At 43.9% G+C, this 23,603-nt stretch overlaps 1 protein-coding gene across 1 annotated transcript in view; it reads left to right on the top strand.

Annotated features, from left to right (window-relative positions):
- Window positions 1-23,603, top strand: part of Bace2 (beta-secretase 2) — an 86,151-nt gene that overhangs the window by 42,952 nt on the left and 19,596 nt on the right. The window contains exons 2-6 of the mRNA XM_028752547.1: window positions 5,580-5,668; window positions 14,253-14,469; window positions 17,803-17,931; window positions 19,083-19,217; window positions 20,562-20,663. Coding sequence (XP_028608380.1) covers window positions 5,580-5,668; window positions 14,253-14,469; window positions 17,803-17,931; window positions 19,083-19,217; window positions 20,562-20,663 — 672 coding nt within the window. The remainder of the gene's footprint in view (window positions 1-5,579; window positions 5,669-14,252; window positions 14,470-17,802; window positions 17,932-19,082; window positions 19,218-20,561; window positions 20,664-23,603) is intronic.

Raw genomic sequence — 23,603 nt, 5'->3', positions numbered from 1 at the left:
GGGAGGGAGGGAGGGAGGGAGGGAAACAGACAGAGACAGACAGACAGACAGAGATGGAGAGACAGAGAGAGACAGAGAGACAGAGAGAAAAGCTACAAATAGATAATAAAAGTGGCAAACTTTTGTCTTCTTCCTCATACTTTTGACTGAAAACAAAGGCCTAAGGGTCTGGAGGTCTTTTTCCCATACCAGTAGAGTCCCTCAAGGCCAGACTAAGACAATACCTCAAAACTGTGGGCCTATAAAGGCCTAAGGGTCTAGAGGGCTTTTTCCCATACCAGTAGAATCCCTCAAGGCCAGACTGAGACAATACCTCAAAACTGTGAGCCTATCAGCCTCCCTGTCTTTATTCAAACTGACAAACTCTAAATTAGGGGAGGGGAATCCCTCAAAGGCCCTTAACCACTCCCAACCTTCAAGGGACAAAACTGATTCTGCATTCCCAAGTCTCCCCTCTTCAGAGAATCCATCTATATGCCTGTATGTGTGAGTGGTGTGTGTGTGTGTGTGTGTGTGTGTGTGTGTATGTGTGTGTGTCCTCACCCCTAATAAAAGCCTTTGTGTCTGAAATTTCCCCTACTGCTATATATTGTGCTTGAGATTTTTCCTGGCTTTAATTCCTTAACTGATAGAGCAAAACCCAGTCAAAACCCCTAGATTGTAACCAGTAGCCTTGGCACTGAACAGGCTATATTTCACAGCCCCTTCCCAGAATGGGCCTTTTGCTGCTTCCTCATGCACTGTATATATGACTTCTGTTCCTGTGTTCCCATTAAGCTAGCAAAGAGTGGGTCACAGAAGCCAGTTCTGCAGGCAGTCAGTAGACTGAGAAACAGTCACCTTGAAGATGAACAACGTGATGGAGTGACAGATGTCTAGAGCAAGTCATGACAACTGTCACAGCAGAGTGAATGAGAAAACACTGTTCTAACAGCATGAGGATTGGGGATTAAGGATACTAAGAAGCAGCCAAAGAGGCAGGAAAGACACTTCCCCACTGGGAACTTATGGTGGGGAGGACTCTGCCTACATCTCACTTTGGTTGTCCGGCTCCCAATACTGTCAGAATGAGCATGTACTACTTCATGCCACCTTGTTTCTGGGAATTTGTTATGGCTGCCAGTGTAATGTTAAGGCCCATGGCTCAGGAGAATTGAGCCAGGCCTGTCTGTTTTAAGATACTTAATAAACATATGGAGCTTTGTGGGTAAGGGGAGAATTTTTCAGGTATCCAAGAGGAAAAGAAAAGCACTGTGTAATGAGGAAAAGTAAGAGAGACCTTGGATTTCTCATCAGCTGCTGGGTGTTGAAGGACACTGAAAAATAACCATAACGTCCACAAACATCATCCAAGTCTACAAAACCCAAGCAAGACATTGTTCCAGTGTGAAGACCTCAGTAGACATCTGGGAATGTGGACATGCCAGGAGAAGATGGCACCCATGCTGGGGTACAGGCTGAGTTCCCCTGAGAGGACCTCAGGTCCCAGTACAGAAGCTGGCTGTTTGTGGGCCAGGTGAAGAGTTTGGACCTGAGGTTGGTGGGAGGTGATGAACTCACTTCCCTGTAGGATGCATCAGCCATTGTGGGAAATACAGTTCTCAAACGCAAACCCCTGAGCCAATGAGATGGTTCCACCATGGCAAGAGTTCCTGTTGCCAAGCAAGACAACCTGAGATTAATCCCTGGTACCCACATGATGGGAGGGGAGAAGCAACATTCACAGGGAAGTGTGTCTTAGTCAGTGTTCTATTGCTGTGAAGAGACACCATGACCACAGCAGCTCTTATACAGGAAAGCATTTAATTAGGGCTGGCTTATAGTTCAAAGGTTTAGTCCATTGTCATGATGGTGGAAGGCATGGTGGCAGGCAGGCAGATATGGTACTGAAGAGTAGCTGAGAACTCTATCATAATCTGCAGGCAGAGAGAGAGGGAAATAGAGAGAGAGACTAGACAGGCCTTTGAAGCCCCAAAGTTCACCCCCACTGACATATTTTCTTCATTAAGGCCACATCTCTAACCTATATCAAATAATACCATTCCCTAATGACTAAGCATTTAAATCTATGAGCCTATGGGGGACATTTCTATTCAAACCACCACAAAGTGTATGTGTATACACACACATATACACATGTGTATATATGCAGGAGATATATACATATATACATATAAATATATATGCATATATACATATATACACATATACATACATGTATATATACATATATATACATGTAATATATACATATACATGTATATATACATATATGTATATGGCTCAGCAGTTAAGTGTGACTGCTGCTCATCCAGAGGAGCCAAACTCAGTTCCCAGCACCCTTATTGGGTAGCTTACAACAACCTGTAATTTCAGCTCCAGGGGATCCAATACACTCTTCTGGCTTCTGGGAACACACACAGACACACACGCACACACCCACACACTTACTTTTGTTTTTAATGTGGAACTAGGGAGATGGCTGGGTTGATAAAGTCCTATGTAGGCATGCGGACCTAAGTTTGGATCCATCACTCCCACATAAAAATCTGGGCACAGTAGTGCACATTTATAACTCCAGCACTTGGAAGGTGGGTAGTGGAGACAGGCAAATCCCTGGAACTGATAACCCAGTCAGCCTAGCTGAATCAAAGCACCCCCAGTTCACTGAGAGACCCTGTCCCAAAAACTAAAGGAGAAAACAATTGTGGAAGACACCAGACATCAACCTCCATGTGTGTGTGTGTGTGTGTGTGTGTGTGTGTGTGTGTGTGTACATGGGTACAGATTTTGTTTGGGTAGACCACACACAGACTTCTTCTCATTATTCCATAAATAATATACCATAATAATAAAAATATACCATAATAATAATATCATAGAATTTACATTGCACTAGATACTTACCGTGAAGAAGTAGTGTGATATGTCACACAGGATCCTGGGTTCATGGGTCAACCCAGTGGTCTATTGCTGTGTTGCTGTAAAGAGACACCATGACCACAGCAGCTCTTATAAAGGTCAACCTGGTGATCAGCAAGGCTGGTGTGGCATGAGGTGAAGCTTACTGGAGATAAGCTTAGCATTCACTCAGACTCCGGCTCAGACTCTCACACACTGGAAGACTTGACAGGCTCTGACTTAACAGGGCCTGTGAGCAGACTGAAGGAGAAGGTGGGAAGACCACTTAGGAAGAAATGACAATGACATGGGCCACTCTGATCCCCTTGTACCACCCATGTAACATTGAGGGGAGGAAGAGAAAGCTCACTGAAGATTTACCCTGAGCAAATGTTACAGAACTATGTTAACTTAGATGGCAAAATCCTGTGGATCTGGCAGATTCCTTTCTAGTTACGTATATTTATTTCCTGGGTGCTACCTCTCCTGTCATGTGACATCTGTGCCTCTGTCTTTATGAGAGTTCTCTCTCACAGAGAATGCCAGTCAGGCTGCATTAGGACCCTACCTGATGATTTCATCTTAACTTGATCAGCTCTGACCAATTTCTAAATATTGTTCCACTCACAGAGACAGGAGTTTGGACCTAACACCTGTGGTGAGGAGAAATCCAGATAGAGATGTTGGATAAGTAAAACCCAAGCCTAGGGGTAGGTAAGCCTGGGGATCCTTAGCACAGTGCAAGCAAGCAAAAAACTCCACAGGCTCCATGACCCTGAGAGAAGGCACAGCAGAAACTTCTGCAGACTTGGAAGAGTGCCAGAGAGAGACTGTGTGTCACCAGAAGGAGGAAAACCTAGGAAGGGTGGTATCCTGGAGTCATGAGGAGAAAGGGAAACGGAACCAAGTTAGAGATAGAAAGTTGTGGGCCTGAACAAAGCTGAGGGTGCTCTAATTGTTGATTAGAGGTCTTGGGTTAAAATCTTGCCTGCCTAATAGCATTATCTGTAGCTTGTGTAACTGGATGTTCAAGCCTGAAGACTTTAACTGCTTATTCTGTGCTTGATTCTAAAGTCTGTGTTTATTTACTAAACAGTCTGTGTTTGGACTGAGGCTAGCTGCTAGGTGGATAGCACACTCCACCCTCTGGGGAGCCATTGTTTACTGGAGAGATGGGTCAAACAATTAACATACAGGGCAATAGCTTAGTGCCAGTAGCCACCAGGAACTGCAAATTAGATAGAATTCTCACCCACTAGAACGGGAAAATAGGGCAGAAAAGAAATAGCCACCAACTTTCAGAGAGGGCATGGAGCAAATGAGCCTAGTGGGCCATAACACATTGCCATAGGGTTACAGCTCACACATCTAGGTGTGAGAACTTCTCCATTTCTTTTTATTTAAAAGGCATCTACCCTTTGACCCAGCAGGTTTCATTCCCAAGAGAAATAGAAACACATCCACAAAAAGACAGAAATGTCCAGGCAGCCTTAGTTATCATAAGCTTCCCTCATATCATATCTACCACCGCTTCCCTCAAGAGAGGCAGAGACAAGCAATGGATTGCAGCCTGGTGGTAGAAAGAAAAGAGCAGATACTCCACAGCATGTAAGAGTCTCAATGCAGCTGGGCAAAAATAGAAGAAAACCACATGGTTCCAGAATGTTCAAGAACAGAGGAAACTCACCTGTTCTGATAGAAGACAGAAGAAACTGGTATCTCCCAGAAAAGAGGGGCAAAGAAGACAAATGGTATGTTTAGGTATAATCTAGGTTTTAGGGATGCCTTAGCTTGTGCATAGAACCTGCCCAAACTCACCATCAGATGTCTGGCAATTTGAGCTTGTGTTAGAGACGGGGTCTCACTGTGTACCCAGCCTAGCCTAGCTCCAACTCAGCACCCTCCTTCTCTAACCTGTGTATTGTTGGGATTGCAGATATCTACCACCACTGTCTTTTCATGATATCAAAATTAGACTTTAATAAAGCTAAAAAAGAGACACCTGTTTGCTGGAGTCAACGCTCAGTGGTTAAGAGCAATGGCTGCTCTTGCAGGGGACCCAGGTTCAGTTCCCAGCATCCACAACAGCAGCCCACTAACATCTGGAATTCCAGTTCCAGGGGTTCTGACATCCTCTGCTGAACTCCATAGGCACCAGCACATATGTGGTGCATTTAATACATTCAGGCAAAATACACTTGAAATGAAAGTACATTCTTAATAAGGATGCATTTATGATGGATATCTTCAGAGACTCAGCAAGGAGATGAAGTAAAAACCAATTCCTGGGGAAAGGACACCACAGTGGATTTAATACTCCAAGAAATATTTGGAAAAGCAAGAAATTTCTTACCAAGGATGAACCTGTGCAAAATTCTAGAAGTGACTATAAAGAACCGGCCACGTTATTGAGTATTAGTGACTCGAAATGCCCCCTGTTTAACAAACCTCTCTGGAAGGCTCCTGAGGTATCGTCTGAGGCAAATCCCCCTTGGCTCTTGTAGTAGCATCTTCTGAGGCTGTGTCAGGTTTCCCATATGACCTTATATATCATCTAACGTTTCTCCCTATGTCAGTATGGATATTTTGTTTTTCACTGATAAATAAATTGTTGTGCTTGGTACTTCTACAAATAATTTGAAGCTTTCCAATTTTTTTTTCTCCTTAAAAACCAAAAGGTACAGATTCTTGTGGACACTGGAAGCAGTAACTTCGCTGTGGCAGGTGCCCCACACTCCTACATAGACACCTACTTTGACTCAGAGAGGTGAGTGGCTTACACACAGCTACAGGGGCTGGCCTAGCAGTGAGGCCTGGACTGGCATCTTTGAGAATGTACTGGAACAAAACAGTCAGAAGGCCATCTGTCTCATTTCGAAGGAGCTGTATTCACATGTGCATGTTTGTGTATCTGAATGTGTGAGTGTGTGAGTGTGTGTGTGTGTGTGTGTGTGTATCAATGCACACATCACATGCACATCTTCTTGCAGAGAATTTGTATCAGGTTCTGCTAATAGCCTTGGGGAAATCACCTTATGAAATTTCAAGTGTAACACATTCCTTGTTTATACAGAAGCTACACTTCGCAGTGTGGAAAGTCGTTGGAGAGGAAGCCCACCCACGTGTGTTCCACCCACTGCATATCAGGCTCCACTCAGGTGCCAGGAATACCAGGGTCTCATATTTGCACAGCTGAAGAGAGGACAAGGACTACCTGTCCCAGGTGGCACCTCATAGCATCTCTGTATATTAGTGCTGGCCCCTCCCTCCAGGAACACAGAGCTTCCATATGGCATGTGTGTGGAGCGGATGGAGTTCCTGTGTGTGTGCGCCCATGTGCCAGCAGGTTGGGTTTTGATGCTTTTGCTGTCTTGTCCTGGTCACACTGGTGGTTCACCTTGGCATCTGTCTCTATACATCTCCCATCCCTGCCCCCCGCCCCCCATCACAGCCTCTAGACTGCAGGACATTGTTGTTCCAGATCATTCCTGTTTAACCCTGTAGCCTGGGAAGTGAAGGAATAAGGAGTCTTCCTGAATTCCAGCTTCCTGACCTTAGCCTTGTACAAATGCCTTGTAATGAGATCAAAGGCCATTTAACTACCCCATACACAATTCTTGTGAGTTTGAGGTGATGCCCGTATTGCATATCTGATCCAAAAGACATGCCATGCCCGCAAACCTGAAACACTTTGAGCAACCACAAGATTCTGCAAGTGTCAAGTTCCACTACCGACCACAGGTCAGTCACAACACAAATGCACCAAAAATACTATCTACAGTGACCTTAAGGCCACTTGTGTAAGATATGCGTGACACAAATAAAGTTTTCATCTAGATGTGGGTCCCCGTTCCCAGGTATCTCAGTTTGTATATGAAAACACTCCAGAAAACCTGAATTTGAAATACTTCTGGTCTCAAATATTGGGGAAATCTACGCCAACATGCCTGGATGAGGGTCAGGAATGCGGTGGCATGAGTAAGGTACTCAGTACATCATAAGAGCGTGCCAATGAGAGACATGTGGAGGATGCCGGATGCTGCACACCAGTGTGTGGATGTGGGCTCCATGGGACACAGACTCTGCAGAGGGCAACTGGCTTAGACTGGTTACTGGGTTACTTTGGGTGGTTGATGGGATTTTCCAAAATGAAGAACAATCCTCATGAGCTTAAAAATAAAGCATCATGTGGCTTCTATTTACATATTAGTTAATGTTCCAATGTATGCTAAGTCTTCCCAGAGGTCTCCAGGCTCAGATAAACAAGTAGCTTTCCACCCACACTCATGCCATGGAACTTGAGGAAGCCCTGTGGCAGGCAGATGATTCTGAGTTTTAAGGGATACCCTGCCTCTTCTAGGATTACAGCATTCCCGACACTGACCTACCAGCAGCCCAAAACAGGGCAGCACCTTCCCTTCCGAGACCCATTGCCTTGCAGACCAAGAAGTCCTAGATCACAGATCTGGAGCAGATACACAGCCCACCACCCCAGTGGTGTAGAATTCCATTCCTTATCACAGACCTGTTGGCATAAGATCCAGAAGAAGGGGAGCAGTAAAACTGGAGCTGGTGTAAATTAGGTTGATGTGGACACAGGTGCTTACGGTGCACTGCAAAGGCAAGGTCCTACCACAAGGCAACCACCTGCAGCCCCTTGGCAGCTTCATTTTCAGCTCCATCAGAGCCAAAGTGCACCCAGGGATCTTTTGACAAGACCATGCATGCAGTTGTTGAAACCTGCTAGCGTAAATAAAAGTCACCATTGCTGATGCTGATGCTCTATCACTCTGTGTTGATTGGTCAGCTGCGGAGAGCCCTGGCAGCTTTCTCACAGACCCTCACTGTGTATGTTGTGTCAGTGAGCCTTGGTTCTCACTCAGGCTCCAGCAGGACATGTTTTTTTTTTTCTTGTTTTGTTTTCCTCCTTTAGGCAAACTTTGTGCCTCTAGCCAGGTGTGTGGGAGGTGGGTAGAAATTCCTATTTATCCTTTTTAGTAAACAGGGCTTCTCAGACCTGCCTTCATCTGAGTCAGTATGAACTTCTGGGCTTTCCATTGCTGCTGTGACCGGTCATCCTTCCTTCCTGTTAAGCCCACAAAAGGGCATAGACACCCCCTCAGCTTTGCCACCTCAGATCTATTTCCCTGACGTTTAAGTAAATAAAAAGAGAAACAGCAGAACCCGCCCAGGTCTAGAAAAAGCAAGGCTTCCCTCTGTGCTCTGTCTCCGCCATTACTGCCTTCTCCGGGTTGAGGTCTGGGAGAGGGAACTTGTTTGCACTTAGAGTCAGCAGAGACATAATTATTATGAAGAATATGTGCTCTCCATATAAATTATCATCTGTCTAGTACTTTTGCTGATGTTGGCCATTGTGAGGTTTTTCAACCTCTATATCTGATGGAAGCCAGAGAACAGTGTCTTTCCTTCTGGATCTCTGACAAAGGTGCCTTTGTGGAAATGTGGGCCCTGCCCTGTGATGTTTCAGTATTGAGTTGGCCCTCAGATTTCTTTGTTATAATAAGGCTCCTGGTTGGGCTTGGCAGCCTCTGATATAAACCCCCAGCCTTCCTATGTTCAGGTTTTGTACTTCCTGAAGCATTGTGCAGTAATTGGCGATTGGGCTCAGGATTCTCTGAAAAGATCTCTTTGATTTATAGAAGACGATGGGCCACTATGAGTCATTTGTGTGGCTTGTCACCATCATGAGCCCTCTTTGCAGCTGTTGAATGCCACAGTGTATAACTATGTAGCAAAAGGGAAAGGGCTGCATATTTTTCAAATACATTTTCTTTTCAGACAATAAAATGGCCTCCAGCCAACTATATAGGTGAAAGGTCCAATATGTACCTTACTTAACCCCCTGTCATGTGGGAGCCTATGCATGCTTGTCTATTAATGTTGTCTTGCTTCTGCACGCCATCTGGGTTTAAACCCACAGCGATGTTGAAACAATGAACCAATTCAATTTCTGCATGATGACTACGAGATTAGGGAACCAAAGAACCACCTGGTGATGTCTTTAAGGAGGCTAGGGGACACACAGATGCCTTTCCATACAGGAGGAACAGGTCTTTCTCTTGGTTGCTCAGGTAATTTTTTAAGACTGTGGTTGACCTGTCCATCACAGGCTGGTTTTTTTGGAGCCTGAGAGCTTGAACCACCAGGTCAGGCCCAAGGCTCCTCATTAAGCTCTGGTGATTTCTGAAATCATTGGCAAGTCACAAGGACCAAATCACAAAGCCCACTGGTAAATACCAAACCCTACACTGTGCACAGAAGTCTTGTGAAGAGTCCTTTGGGGGCCTCAGCATTCCCTGGGCGTAGAAGTGGCTTGGGAAAACCAGAGCTGACCCAAGGACTCGCCTTTGAAGTCAGCAACTCTGCCTCTTCCATGTTCTCTGGAAACAATGATGGCTTTCTCTTGAAATAAGATGGCCCAAAAGTTCTGTTCTTGGCTTCAGTTGCTCTCTTGCTCTGTCTTTTTAATTCTACTTTCCCTGAACTCTCTGATCAGAGGCAGAATGTCTTCCAAATCTTGTTCAAAATGTTTTTATTGCTGTGAGCAGACTCATTTCTGACCACCCACATCCCTGACTGTTTGGCATGTCTGAGCATCTGGAATGGAGGCCTTGCGAGTGAGAAGCCCATCCAGGGTTTTCTCCTGACATGATTAATATGAAAAGCAAGTAAGAGCCGAAACTCAATGTCAGAAAAGTAAAGTGTTAGCAAATGATCACTTTAAAGTGCTAATAACCTGCAGGGCTGCTCATGAACCTGCCCAGGCTCCACTTAACTGTCTCAGATTCAGTAAAGGAGCCCCAAAGAGGGCGAGCTTACAATTACAATTTTCCCACATTCTCTCCGAAAATGTTTTCTACAGGGGTAGCCACTGATCGTGTGGAGCTGTTTAAGTTAATTAATGTTAAATGAAGTGAAATAAAAGTTCTGGCACCATCCAGAAGCCTCATGTGGCTTCCATAATGGATGACATACACACAGATCAGCCTGTCTTCAGAGCCGGTTTCTGCTGGACAGTGCTGGTCCAGGTCACAGCACTGGACCATTTAGGACTCTGTTGCCCAGAGACACGAGACAACACCTTTCCATATCAAGAATGGTTACCCCCTTTTCAGGAGGCAGATTTTAAGTTTAGTGTACTCAGTGGTATCATCCTGTTTTCTAGAACAACCCTGAGTTTTCTAGTGATGGCTTATAGATTGGAGAAAGCTAGGAAGCCCTTTGATAATTATACTAATTGTACCCGTTTTGTTGCAAACTGATTGGGAGCCAGGATTTTGTTCCAAATCTGTCACATATTAACCTTTCTAGTTTGCATAGGAAGTCTCCAGAGGTATGGTCATGGCTTATCCCAGAATCCTGGGGAACTGAAGCTCAGAGTTCGATAGTTTGTTCTGAATGATACAGCTAGTAAGTGAGTGAACGTGTATGTGAGCCCTGGGACTGTAACTCCTACTGCCTTTCTGTTCTCGACAAGCAGCTTGGAATTATCCAGGAGGATCCCTGTAAGACAGCTGCAGTAGCAGGACACCGAGAAACACGCGTGGATATGAGGCTACTCGGGCTCTTATTCTAAGGAACATGCTGAAGACTCAATGGGATGAAAATAAAACATCTTTCAAAGCCCAGCTTGAGAAAGCTGATGGGGGAAGATAGCTGATCTGCTGCTTAATTTATGGGGTCCACGGATGTAGACAGTGACTGGCTGCTGAATATATATGTGTGTATATGTATATGCACACATATGTATATGCACCCAAATGTATACACACACACATATATACATATATATATAGTTTTATGCCTCTGTATGATATATGGCAGTTCCCTTGATACAACACCACAGCTTTGTACCTACAACAAAGATTATAAGGCAAGCACATGCTAGAACATTCCTTCAGAGAAAAGATGTGTTGACCCCTGTGCCAAGCCCTTCTGCAAGCATTTCTAAACTTGACCTGTTTATCAAAGGAATTAAGATGTCAGTGTTTGTTTATTGGCTCTCACCATAGATGTGTTTGTTCCCCCACTGTGTGCCTGGAACATCCGAGTTTCAGCAATACTCAACTTGCTCTTTGATCCATCCTCATACTCTCAAGTCCCAAAGACCTTACAGTGAATGTCACATCGACAATTACCAGGGTTTGACCCAGGGCTCGGCATGCCTGTCTACTTCCATTTTTCTTTTCATGTCTGCCCACCCTCAAGAGGTTTGTATGACTTTTCTTGTTGCCATGACGAATGCCTGACAGTAGCAGGTGTGAGAAACCCTCAAGAGTATCTGGCCGCACTAGGTACACATGTTCTTGCAAGCTGCAGTTCTCCCCAGCAATGTATCTATCTGTTCTTCCTTTGGTCAGTCTGTCATGGTAATGGAGCCATACTTCCGTTGATTTACACCAAGCTGGATGGTTTCTGTTCAGGCAGGAAGGCCATAAGCAACAGGCTCCCAACAATGTCCAAGTTAACAATGATGAGCAAAATGAAAATAATATGGAACTTGGAAAGAGTAGCTTGTGGATAGTGGGTTGAAGACGTGAGAGGAGAAGATGTGGGTGAAGATGGCAGTGCAGCTCAAAGGCCGGTTAGTGGCTTCACCTTGGTCTTTTATGACCACCATTTTTACTTCACTATTACCAGAGGTGCTTCCCCGGTTGCCTAGTATACCTTGAAAACTGTTCCAGCTGCAAAGGAGGCTCTGACAACAAAAGTATTTTAAATAGCAGTGCAGTTTCAAAAGAAAAAATGGATAGCTTTCTTTTCATGATCATGTACAGATGTCTTTTCTTTACGTTTCTCACACATATGAATATTTTAAGACCAAATGGACTACTAAGCCAAGTGTGTGACTTTTTTTAAGATCCTAACAGGACATAGAATAGCAACTCTGGTCTTCCAGTTTTATTCATTTCAGTTATGCACCAAGCAGTATCACTGTGTTGGATTTTCTTTTGTTGTTGTTGTTTTGTTTTGATTTTTGTAAAGAGCTGCTACACCTTTAAATGGCCATAGCTACATGGCCAGCCCTTCAGTCTGTACTTGAATAAATGTATCTATTTTCTGTGAATTATCTTGAAAGTCTTAAACAGAAATAACTTCAGAGTTTTTAATAAAGTTTATTTTCCTAAAATGTGCTAGTAGCATCTTGCCCACCCATAAAACAATAAACTTATCAAAAATCTTATTTTTAACATTTGAACATATGGTGCAAACTTTCTATTTTAAGGGCACATGCCCCATCCAGTTGGAATTTGTACCTTAAAAGAAAAAAAAAAAAATTGGGAGGGGGAGGGGTAGCTCTTCACTGGAATTAAATGACATAAAATGTTTGATGTGATAGTACTTTTATTAAATGAACGTTCTGGAGATCACTTCCTGTGGGTTTTTTTTTTAAATAAAATGTCAATTATGATTTTTAAAAAAAATAAAAAAAGAAGGAAGGTTTATTTTGTTTCGCAGTGTGAGGCTACAGTCTGTTTTAGTGCCTTTTCCTTTGCTATGACAAGATCTGTAGACAAACGCAATTTAAGGGAGAACAGATTTGCTTTAGCTCATAACAATGGTGGAGAAGTCTGGGTAGCAGGATGTTGAAGTGGCTGATCACATCCTATGCTCAGTCAAGAAGAGAACAAAATGTGTTTGCTTCTTGCTGTTTAGTTCACCTTCTTAAATCATGTGATTCAAGAAACCATCCCTCCCTGTTTAAGGATGGGTCTCACCCACAGCGGGCAGGTCTTCACACCTCAGTTAACCGAATCAAGATAATCTACCTCAGGCAAACTGAGAGGGCCATCTCCCATTGTGACAGCTCACACTCACCATCACACACCAGGGCAGAGAAGCCGTAGTAGCTGGAACATTGAGGCAGCCAGTCACATTTCAACTGTAGGCAGGAAGCAGAGAATGCTGGTGTTCATGTTTCCTCCCTTACTCCTTTTTATTCTCTGGGACCCCAACCTATGTGGTGGTGACACCCACATCTGGAGTGAGTTTGTCAGCCTCAGTCAAACCCCTTTAGAAAAACCCTCACAGATGGAATTATGTCTCCTAGCTGATTCCAAACTTGTTCTGATCAACAGCGAAGATTTACTGTCTTACTTACTCACGCAGTGTTCATTTCATGTCTCTTTCATTACATTCTCTTCTTGTTTATAAAAGGAATTTTGCAGAAAACAGAGACATATCTTGAGTTTCTGTTGCAGCATTAATATTGAAACTCAGTGGACTAAGATAGTAGGCAAATAGTCTTGGGAAACACTCGGTGATTTGATAATCCTTTAGGAATTAGTTTTTTTTTTTTTTTAGTAACCTGCTTTAAATGACCACTGTCTTCCTTGGGTCCCATATTCCACAGAAATTTCAGACTAATACAGTGTAAGAATGACCTTGCATGGTTAGCGGCTCCACAGCCTGACGTAGGGTGTCCTCTCCCAGACAGCCTTACAGTCTACTGTCTATACTAAGGTCTCCAACATGTGGCCACTTATCAGACATCTTCTCTACCAGCAAGTTACATGCTCACCCTTACTCTGCCTTATTCCCCAGTTGCTCTTATTCGTTCATCTTAGCCTGATATGTTATGTTCTCATAGGCATGCTGTCTCTCCTCACAGTGTAATCTGGAAAAGGAAGACTCCCATCTACCTCTCCACTGACTGCTTGTGCTTCTGTGACCCTGTCTCAGTGCCTCTTACTCTCAGTGCTACACACCTGCAAGGTTCCAGGTCATACCTCGGTGATCTTCCCCACCACCAGCCTTGTCAACTGTGCTTTGATAGCGAGATTACCTTTGTGACATCAGGGAAGACTATGAGATTAGGGAATACAATTAGAAAGGCCTGGGCTTGGTCTTTGTCACTTCACTTGGGTTGTATGAATCTCAATACCATACTAAGACAAGCTCTTGGGACCTCCTGTGTAATTACATAGTCCCTTTCTGTGCAGAGCTCAAGCCCAGTAACCCTGTAAAGCCAGGTGATCCAGTGTATGCCCAGATGTGCTGTCCAAAAAATTATGGAGCTAGGTGAAGCACCTGGCTCAGGAAGACACCTATGATAGTTTGACTTAAGCATGGGGGAAGAATTCAACTACAGGGTTACATGCCAGCATCATGGCATCTCTTCCATGCGGTAGGCATGGCAACAGTTCCCAAATTGCCCATGCTTATTTCTGTGGAGAACAGTGCCTTGGTCAACATGGACACAATTTTCTACCAAATATCACTACCTATAGACTGTATAGGACTGTAAACCATGGTGATCATCTGTGTTGCAGTTGTGGTTCAAAGAACATAGCCTTGTAGACTGAATATCACTGACTTTTCTTCTGCAGCTCCAGCACATACCGCCCCAAGGGCTTTGACGTCACTGTGAAGTACACACAGGGAAGCTGGACTGGCTTTGTTGGTGAGGACCTTGTCACGATCCCAAAAGGCTTCAACAGTTCTTTCTTGGTCAATATTGCCACTATTTTCGAGTCTGAGAATTTCTTTTTGCCTGGGATTAAGTGGAATGGAATCCTTGGACTTGCTTATGCTGCTTTGGCCAAGGTAAGGCAGGTCTTTCTGTTCAAGTTAATCCGATGAAGCACTGAGGCTGTGAAAAACAGTCATTAAAGAGACCAACACAGGGGTCCTGGGTTGTCCTGTGTGGTTACTGCTAAAAATCACAAAGCCCATAGAGACAAGTGTTCACACAATGAAGTTTCCAGCATGTTTGCAGCTTAGGGTAATTTCCTTTAAGATAAAATGTTAGCATTCTCTCTCTCTCTCTCTCTCTCTCTCTCTCTCTCTCTCTCTCTCTCTCTCTCTGCAGGTGTTGGGGAGTAATAAGACTGACTAGCCATCAAACCCCAGAGAACCTTCTATCCCTACCTTCTCAGTGCTGGGATTACAGGCATATATTGCTATGTCTGGGGAGTCAGCTTCAGGACTTCATGTTCATGCTTATATATCAAGCCTTTTATCGACTGAGCCATATATCCAGCTCAGTTTTTGCTGGTTTTTGTTGTTGTTGTTTATTTAAGTTGTTTTTTTAATGTTAGCAGAATTATGAGTCCTATAGGTTGTGGGATTTGATTATAAGCATTGATGAAGGTGACATTAAAGGGAAACATACATGTAATTAAGCTCTTAGGATCATATGAAGATGACACTAAGCCACCAACTGAGAACACCATTACTTCTGCCCTGTCACCCCAGGGGACCTCTGGGGAGATATCAGCAACTAGTATATGATCAGATGCCCTGAGGCTAGCCATCCCCTACAGAAATAGCCAGGGAGAAATGTTGGAATACTGTGCTCACAAAATCAGAGCCTTCCCAAGATGAGGCAAGACAGGATTGGGTCATCTCCGATACTTGTACTTGAGTCAATACAAAGAAATAATGGGGTGCTAAAAGAGGGTGGGCAGGGGGTTTCTATCCAGAGCAGTTGCCAGAGATAGGTGGATCTGTAGAAGCCTAGGCTTTGAGAGATAGACAGGTATGTGTGCACTGGGAACAAGCAGGAGTTACCTGCCCTGGCCCTGCCACTGAGCACCACTCCTTGGCTCAGCCCTACACTTTGAGCCCTAGCTCGGTACAGGGAAGAATGTGGTCACATGAGCAGTAGATATGTCTGGCCCAGGACTATCCAGAAAACGTTGTTCACCCACCCTGTGGAACATGTGCTCAGCTTCATTCTGTTAACAGTGGGGTGTATGGATGGACCCTTGGCTTCTCCTGGAGAAAGAACAAGAGTAACCAAGTTCCTGTCAGGTCTCAGGTAGGGGACATCATCACAAGATAGCCATTCACTCGGCTCATGTTCATGTGAGGCAGATCCTGTGAGGCCCTTGTGATCCATTTACCCATGTGGTTGCTTCAATGAGAGGTTTAGCGTCAGTTGAAACATGAGCCCCAGGCCACTCTCACCCTATTGCAGATCCAGGACTGGTTCAAGAATGCCTTTGTACTTGGTTGGCACTGTGGGCAGACTTTTTAGATATAAAGACTGGCATGGATCCTGGATTCCTAAGTCCCTTCTGCTAACATATCTTTCAAATCTTGTCTTTCAGTGGTTGGAAATGAAGGGTGAGATGTTTTTAATGCTAATTATTCTGAAGAATAATCCCAAATTAAATGTAATCAATTATATGTAAAGGCTACATGAAAACAGAACTTTGCAATTTCTTGGGAGGTATCTAGACTCTTCACATGATCTTTTAATCATTTCATCCATGAAATCCCAACATTACTGACAGCTAGCTTGAGAACTGCGTCTGTAAGGACCAGTTGAATGGCCTAGGTTAGGTGTCTTATCTCTGAAATGGTGTGGCTGGCCAAGGACTGGGTAATAGACCTACTGTGGGTGCTCCTGGTAGGTTCCAGGTAGTTCTACATAACCTATACATCACAACCACCAGGGTATCTTATGCTACAGATGTCAGGCCTCTCTGTATACTTCCTTGGATCTGGGTCCTTTGGAGTTGGTTCTGAGCAACTCTAGATTCTGAGGCCCAGAATCTAGAATCTAGGCCTAAAGGGAAAATGGCTCATTGATTAACACCATGTCTGAAATATGCATGTGTCAGATTCTTCAGACAAAAAGATCTTGAGCCTCTTAAACCCCAGAACTGACAGGCAACTTTGATCATATTTGCCAGAGAAAGGAACAAAGAACTAGTCAGGACCAATTCCAGGATTGGTCAGACATGAAACAAGCATGTATCCTCTGCTGTCTACAGGAAAGGGGACCAAGATGAGTCCCCACAAGATCACACCCACCCAACAGTGGACTTTGTCTTTCAGTCTACCAAGACACACAGCCTATCTGCAGAGATCACATGGGGAGATGATACTAAATCCATGGTAGCATTATAGGAGCAGAGATTGAAGGAGCAGATGACCAGAGAGAACTGGACTGATCAAGTGAGGAGGGTCCTATCTCATTCATAATAGAGCTTCAAATTCTCATGCCTAGTGAGCAAACATTCCTTCAGAGTGGCCATGGGCAGGGTTTCATCCCCCACAGCTGAGCATTTCATTTGCCTGAAGAAACTGACAACCCAAGCAGGGAATGGCAGTGAACACCTGTAACCCCAGATATCCTCAAGGTCAGAGTAAGAGGATTGTCAGGGCAACCTAGACAACATAGTGAAACTCTGTCTCAGATGAAAGGAAAAACAAATCTGGCATCTCAGAAAATTAGCCATCCCTGGTACCTTCCAGTTGTGAAAGCTCTAGTATAAACTCAAGTCTGTACTTCATGGTACCTGTAGTGCTAGCCTATCCTACCCCAAAGCTGTTTACAGAGCACTCCTTGACCATGGACACTCTTGTAAAATAGAGATCTCCTCCAAACATGTAGCTCTGTGCAGGAGAGGTGCTGGGCAGAGAAGATCTGCAGTCCTGCAGTAGAGAGTGTCCTGGCTGTTGAAGGTCATTTATGATTGCTAGAGTAGCAGGGACTGGGATATGGATGTATTGTCCTTGAATGTCAAAGGTTAGTTGCATGTTGGGTGGCTGTGGTGGAGAGAGATAGGTAGGAATTCTAGAGTAACTCTTTCCTCTTACTATAAATATTTGAGCCCAGGTCAATAGCCACTACCACAGGTTCATATACTTCCTCTCCTGAAATAGTGCTAAACAGCTTGAAGCATCCTAATAGCTCCTGGAGACATCATACTTTTGTGGCAGAACCTCAGATATCAGACACAAGGAAGCAAGATGAGACTCCTGAGTGATCACAGCTGGTTTCAAACATGTGTGTTGGTTAACCATGAAGATTCTTTAAGTAGTAGAAAGACCAAGAATACCAAAGGAGAGGTATGCTGACTACACCAGGTCACCCTTATCTTCACAGTGGTCACAGCAGTAACTGTCTTTCCCACTTTTCTGCAGCCATCAAGTTCTCTGGAGACCTTTTTTGATTCCCTGGTGGCCCAAGCAAAGATTCCGGACATTTTCTCCATGCAGATGTGTGGGGCCGGATTGCCAGTAGCTGGATCTGGTACCAACGGAGGTAGTCTTGTGGGTATCTTTCAGTCTTAAAGGGATGAAAAAATCACAAATTGTTGGGGTTTTTTGCATTATTAAAAGCAAATCAGGACTGTTAGAAACACAATTTAATATAGGTCCTGTTCAGATCCCACATAGGAAATGCTTAACTGTTACTAAATATTAGGCACCATAACAGAATTTAAGGATAATTCAATGAACTCGTCTTACAACCTTTAAAAGATGGATAATGGTCCTGCCATCTAGAAATACGATTCTCATTGTTTCTCCAAATTCCACCCCAGTTGTCTTATTGCTTTTCAAGAGTATACAGAGCAGCTGACTTTCAGTGGGAAGATTTGCCAGCAAGTAAGGGACAATGGGGAGGTACAGCAAGTAGCTCTCCTCTAGGCAAGGCATACACACCTATGATTCATATACTTGATCAGAGACAAGACCACCATGTCTCTTCCTTCCCTCCCCCTTCACTCCCTTTTCTTTGTTCCACCACTACATACCGCTCAATAAAAATGTTTAGAATGAAATGGAATTGAGGCAATCTACTTCATGGGGGTAATGCAGGCCAAGCTTCCCTTCAGGAGAACTCAGGGTACAGAAGACACATCTTTGAGAGGTGTATCCAGTCCCTGTTCTCCCTGCAGCAGGATCAGCACTGGTCATTGCCTTTGACTAATAGTCTACCTGCCCCTAGCACATTTGCTGTCTCCTTACTAAGAAACAGGGTGTCCTAGCATAGTGGGGAAACATTATTTTTGCAAAACAATGTCTTGGTTAGGAAATTTTGTGGTCTGTTTCCCCTAATCTCTGACTTTTGAGGCAGTAAATCAATGCCAGTCAGCTTGGCTTACTATTTTGCTACATTTGTCTGAGGGAACTTTCAGCATCATAAAGCTGGAGCTGTATGCTTGGAATACCAGTGGAGCATCTTTGTCAGACTATGGCAAAGTATTGTGGAACATAATCACAAATACACACACACACACACACACACATCTTCCATAAATGGGGAATTTTCAAGCATCAATATTTGCTGTAGAACATCAGAATAAAGTGAAGGTACTTCTTTGGGTGATGTGGTACCCTGAGTAACTGCTTCTTTATGGAAGCTATTGATGTAGTCACATAGATTTTACCTCTAACATCTGTAACTGTTTTTCCCCCAGGTCCTTGGTGGGATTGAACCAAGTTTGTATAAAGGAGATATCTGGTATACCCCGATTAAAGAGGAATGGTACTATCAAATAGAGATCCTAAAATTGGAAATTGGAGGCCAGAGCCTCAACCTGGACTGCAGAGAGGTGAGTGTTCTCAATTCCTGTTGGATTCTGCCTTCCAGTGCTGGAGAAGCTTCAGCATTTTACCAGTACCTGGGCATGAACTCAAAAGGTATGTCACATTACAGAGTAACTCAGAAGATCCTTACAAGAGATAGATCCTTTATCTATGATGAGTTCAAATCAGTAAATTACACACATGCGCAAGAGTGCGCACACACACACACACACACACACACAGCCTCCTCCCAACCTCCTGGAAAAATTAGTATAAAATGGTGAGTATGGATGACAGTGTCCAACTTCATTTACGTCTTTCCCAGTCATGTTGGCCAGATGGTCCCTCAATCTATTAAAATAGAACCTTTATCAAGATAGAGGAAATTAACTGTCATCAGATTTATCCTCCTTAACTCAGACACACACAGAGACACACACATATACACACACAGACACATAGACACACAGACACACACACACACACACACACGACTCTAACTAGAAGAAGACTCTTAAAGATGCATAAGCTTGACAATGTCACTAGGCAGGTCCACACACTGCTGTTACACTGCACACACACAGTCTCACACTGTGTTTGGCCTCTTTTGTATTCAGGCATTAGAACTATGTCAACTTGAGGAAGTTGTCCTGTGAGCCAGTTTTAGGTGGCTTCTGAAGCTCACCAGCCAGTGACTGTAGAGCACCCCATAGCACTTCCTCTCTTGTTGACTCTTGTACATTTCCACACTGCCCTGAATTCTCATGATCACAAACACCTCTCATCAATGTTAGTCTAATATTGGTCTACTGTAGTTCTATAGAGTTGGGTCCAAATCTACACATCTACAGTGTCAGAGGCCCTTAGTTATCACCAAAGACTCCAGACTTGTATCAAATGAAATGGAGTACATATCCTGTATTATATGTGTATTGTTATTAAATTTCCTTCCCAAAGGCAAATGGGGGTGTTGATTAAGAGTTATCCTTCTCCTTCTATTGATAATATAACAGAAAAGTAGATTTTGAACAGTTTTGTTGAAGTCACTTTTAAAAGGGTCATTTTAATTTCTAAAGTCCAGTGGGCCATCCCTCTTCCCAGCATGAGGGAAGAGCAACTTGGGCAGCTCCTATAAGGTAAAAAAGCTCTTTCTGGGAGCTAGGAGTTGTAGTCCTGTCCTTCTCTTGTGCCCCAGTTTCCTTATCTATGTAGTGAAAACACTTGCATGGATGACCCTAGACTGCTGAGGTCTGGAGTATAACATGACTTAGTCACCACTGAGCCACTGTGGCTTCGTGTTAGAAACGGGGTCATGGTATATAGATAGGGAACCCATTACTGCTCACTGTCTTCTCCCTTCCCCGTTTCAGTATAACGCAGACAAGGCCATCGTGGACAGCGGCACCACGCTCCTACGCCTGCCCCAGAAGGTGTTTGATGCAGTGGTAGAAGCCGTGGCACGCACATCTCTGGTGAGTCCCAAGAATTTTCTAGAACACGTCTGTGCGTTGTGAGTCTCTGAACTACTACTCAGCGTTCTGAAGATTTTAAAGAGCAGGTTGTTTCTTGTTTTGTAAACTGTTGCCTGTGAAGCTCGATTATCAAATTACCTTTTGATCTGAATCTATCTGCAATACCTTCATGTCAACTTCAGAGGGTTTGGTTCTGAGCATACAATACTCTGAGTGTTTTAACCAATAGCTGAGTTGGCACAAGAATTTTTTTTAATCTGAAGTAAAAAAAAAAATCATCTTCAGTATGATTACATCATATGCTGCTTAATGACAGTAATGTGGTCTGAGGACAGCATTGCCAAGTGATGCTCTTGTTATGTGGGCATCATGAGATATACTTACACAAAACTGGGAGATGTGGGCCAACCATCAGATGCAAAGGTGGACAAGATGGCTTACTGGGTAAAGGTGCTTGCCATTCAAGTCTGGCATCCTGAGTTGGATCCCTGGAATCCATGTAAAGGTGGAAGAGAAAACCAACTCCACAGGTGTCCTCCATATGAATGGTATGCCACATGTGTGGTCTCTCTGTATATGTTTATACATGTGTTTTCCACAATAAAATAATTAATAACATCTTAAAAGTAAATGAAACATAAAAAACATAATATGTGTACACAACATATGGCTTTACAGTAAACTTTATAAGTCAAAATACACAAAATGCATGCTCACACCAGGACCACCACGGACCTGTAAGTGAAGCACTGGGCTATGACACCTCAGGACAATAAGAATGACCCCCTCCATTACAGTCTTGGAACTTCCACTGTTTCCTCCATGCTGTCAATGGTAGAAAAACTTATCTAACACATAACTGTGTGCTAAAGTAACAGGAAAACACAATTGCGTTTGTATCCTTTAAAACAAAACAAGCCCCAAATCTGTACCCTCATTGCTCTTCATTTAACCTGGAATGGCATCTAAACATGTTACAGAAAACAAACCAGTTGGCCAAAGTAACATTTGTTTGATGGCCGTGTCCTGAAATATATCTGGCTGAGGGCAGTATGTTAGAGTTCTCTAAAGAAGCAGAACTGATAGAATTAATATATGTGATATATAGATTGACTCACAATAAACAAAGGTTGGCTGACAGCTGACAGCCAAGACTAGCCATCAAAACTAGCATAGCTTTTGAGGCTTGCCTACTGTTTCTCCCAGCATCACCCCAACTTTCCAGGGAGTATAGACCAGTAGTATAGACCAAAAGCATCAGTCCAGCACAGAGAAGATGGCACAGTGGATAAAGCACCTACTGTGCAAGCATGAGAACTAGAATTCAGAGCTCTAGATGCCATGTCAAAGCAAGCAAGCAGGCATGGTGGTTTCCTGCAGTTCTGCACTGGGAAGGCAGAGACAGGTTCCCCTGAGCAGGCTGCCAGCTAGACAAACTGGAATTGATGCTTCAGGTTCAACAAGAGACCTTCCTTAATAGACTGAAGGGCTATTGAGGGAAGCACTCACATTGACTTCAGGCCTCCACACATCTTAGTTAGGGTTTCTGTTGCTGTGATAAAACAACATGGCCCAAAGACACTTAGAAAATAATGGGTTTATTTCAACTTGCAACTTTACAGTCCATCACCAAGGGAAGTCAGGCAGGAACTCACAGCAGGAACCTGAAGGCAGAAACTGATGCAGAAGCCATGGAGAAGTGCTGCTTGCTGGCTTGCTCCCTATGGTTTACTCAGCCTGCTTATAGCACCCAGAAACACTTGTCCGGGGTGGTCGTACCCACAGTGAGCTTGATTCTCCTACATCAACCAAGAAAAGGCACCACAGGCTCATCTAGCAGGGCATTTTCTCAATTAAGAGTCCTTCTTCTCAGATATGTTTAGGTTTGTGTAAAGTTGACATAAAATTAACCAGTACAACACACATATACACACTTGTAACTACACCTGCATACAGGAGGACACACATGTATGCATACATACTTTCACTCATCCATACCACATACATGAAAAAATACCAGTCTGTGCAGCATTGGTTGTCAAATGGTGTGTATTAATTAGTTACTTGTTCATGACTGGGGCAGGTACCTCACAGAAAGGTTTATGTTGTTCTTGTTTTGGAGGGTGTCAGCCCTTCACAGTGGGGAATTTGGGGCGGAGCAGAGAAGCTCATGTCAAACCAGTCAAGACACAGAGATAGTGAATTCAGGAGAGGACCAGGACTCTAGACCCTCCCTCAGTGCGCTCTTCAAGCTGGGCTGGACCTCCCACCTTAACCACCTCCCCACAGTGCCATGATATTCTAAATCCCTCAAGGAAGTAATGTCACTTAAGTCAGGTCCCCAGTATTGAATCACTTCCAGAATCTCAACAAACGGGGAGCACTTCAGTATAGACCAAGTAAAATTGAACCCCATTCAATTTCTTCTGTCTGGTAGCAGGGAACCCTCAGGAAGACCCTGGTTCCGTCTGTGGAGCTGTTGAGACTGTTTATATTTCCATCTGTCACCTGTAACTGTCACCTCTGTCGTCTATGTCTTCTTCGGTTGCGACTTTCATCGCATGCCTCCTAGGCTGGAAGATGCATGAGGGCTACTTGGGAAGCCAGAGTACAAGCAATCACTGTCTTACAGGGCTTGGCCTGCCAACTATTCAGCCTGCCCCACTGCGCACTGCCTGCTACCCTATGTCTGCTGTTACTCCACTTACTCTGTCACGTCACCAGTGCTGCCCTCTTCTGTCGTCTCTCTGCATAAATCTGAGCAGCCTCCTTGCACAGCTCGAGGGTTGTTTAGACAAATCACCCCATTTGTTTGACCACTAATAGACGTTTGCTCTGAACCAATCACAGCCATTTGTTTGAACCAACCATTGCCTTGCTTTGTAGCACCAATCCATATAATACCTTTTCTAGACTACCAGGGGAACTATTCCTTGCTTG

The sequence above is a fragment of the Grammomys surdaster genome, unplaced genomic scaffold (genome assembly GCF_004785775.1).
Source record: "Grammomys surdaster isolate TR1022 unplaced genomic scaffold, NIH_TR_1.0 125925, whole genome shotgun sequence".
Taxonomy (NCBI): domain Eukaryota; kingdom Metazoa; phylum Chordata; class Mammalia; order Rodentia; family Muridae; genus Grammomys; species Grammomys surdaster.
The sequence above is the reverse complement of the archived record's forward strand: the minus strand, read 5'-3'. Positions and strand labels throughout refer to the sequence as shown.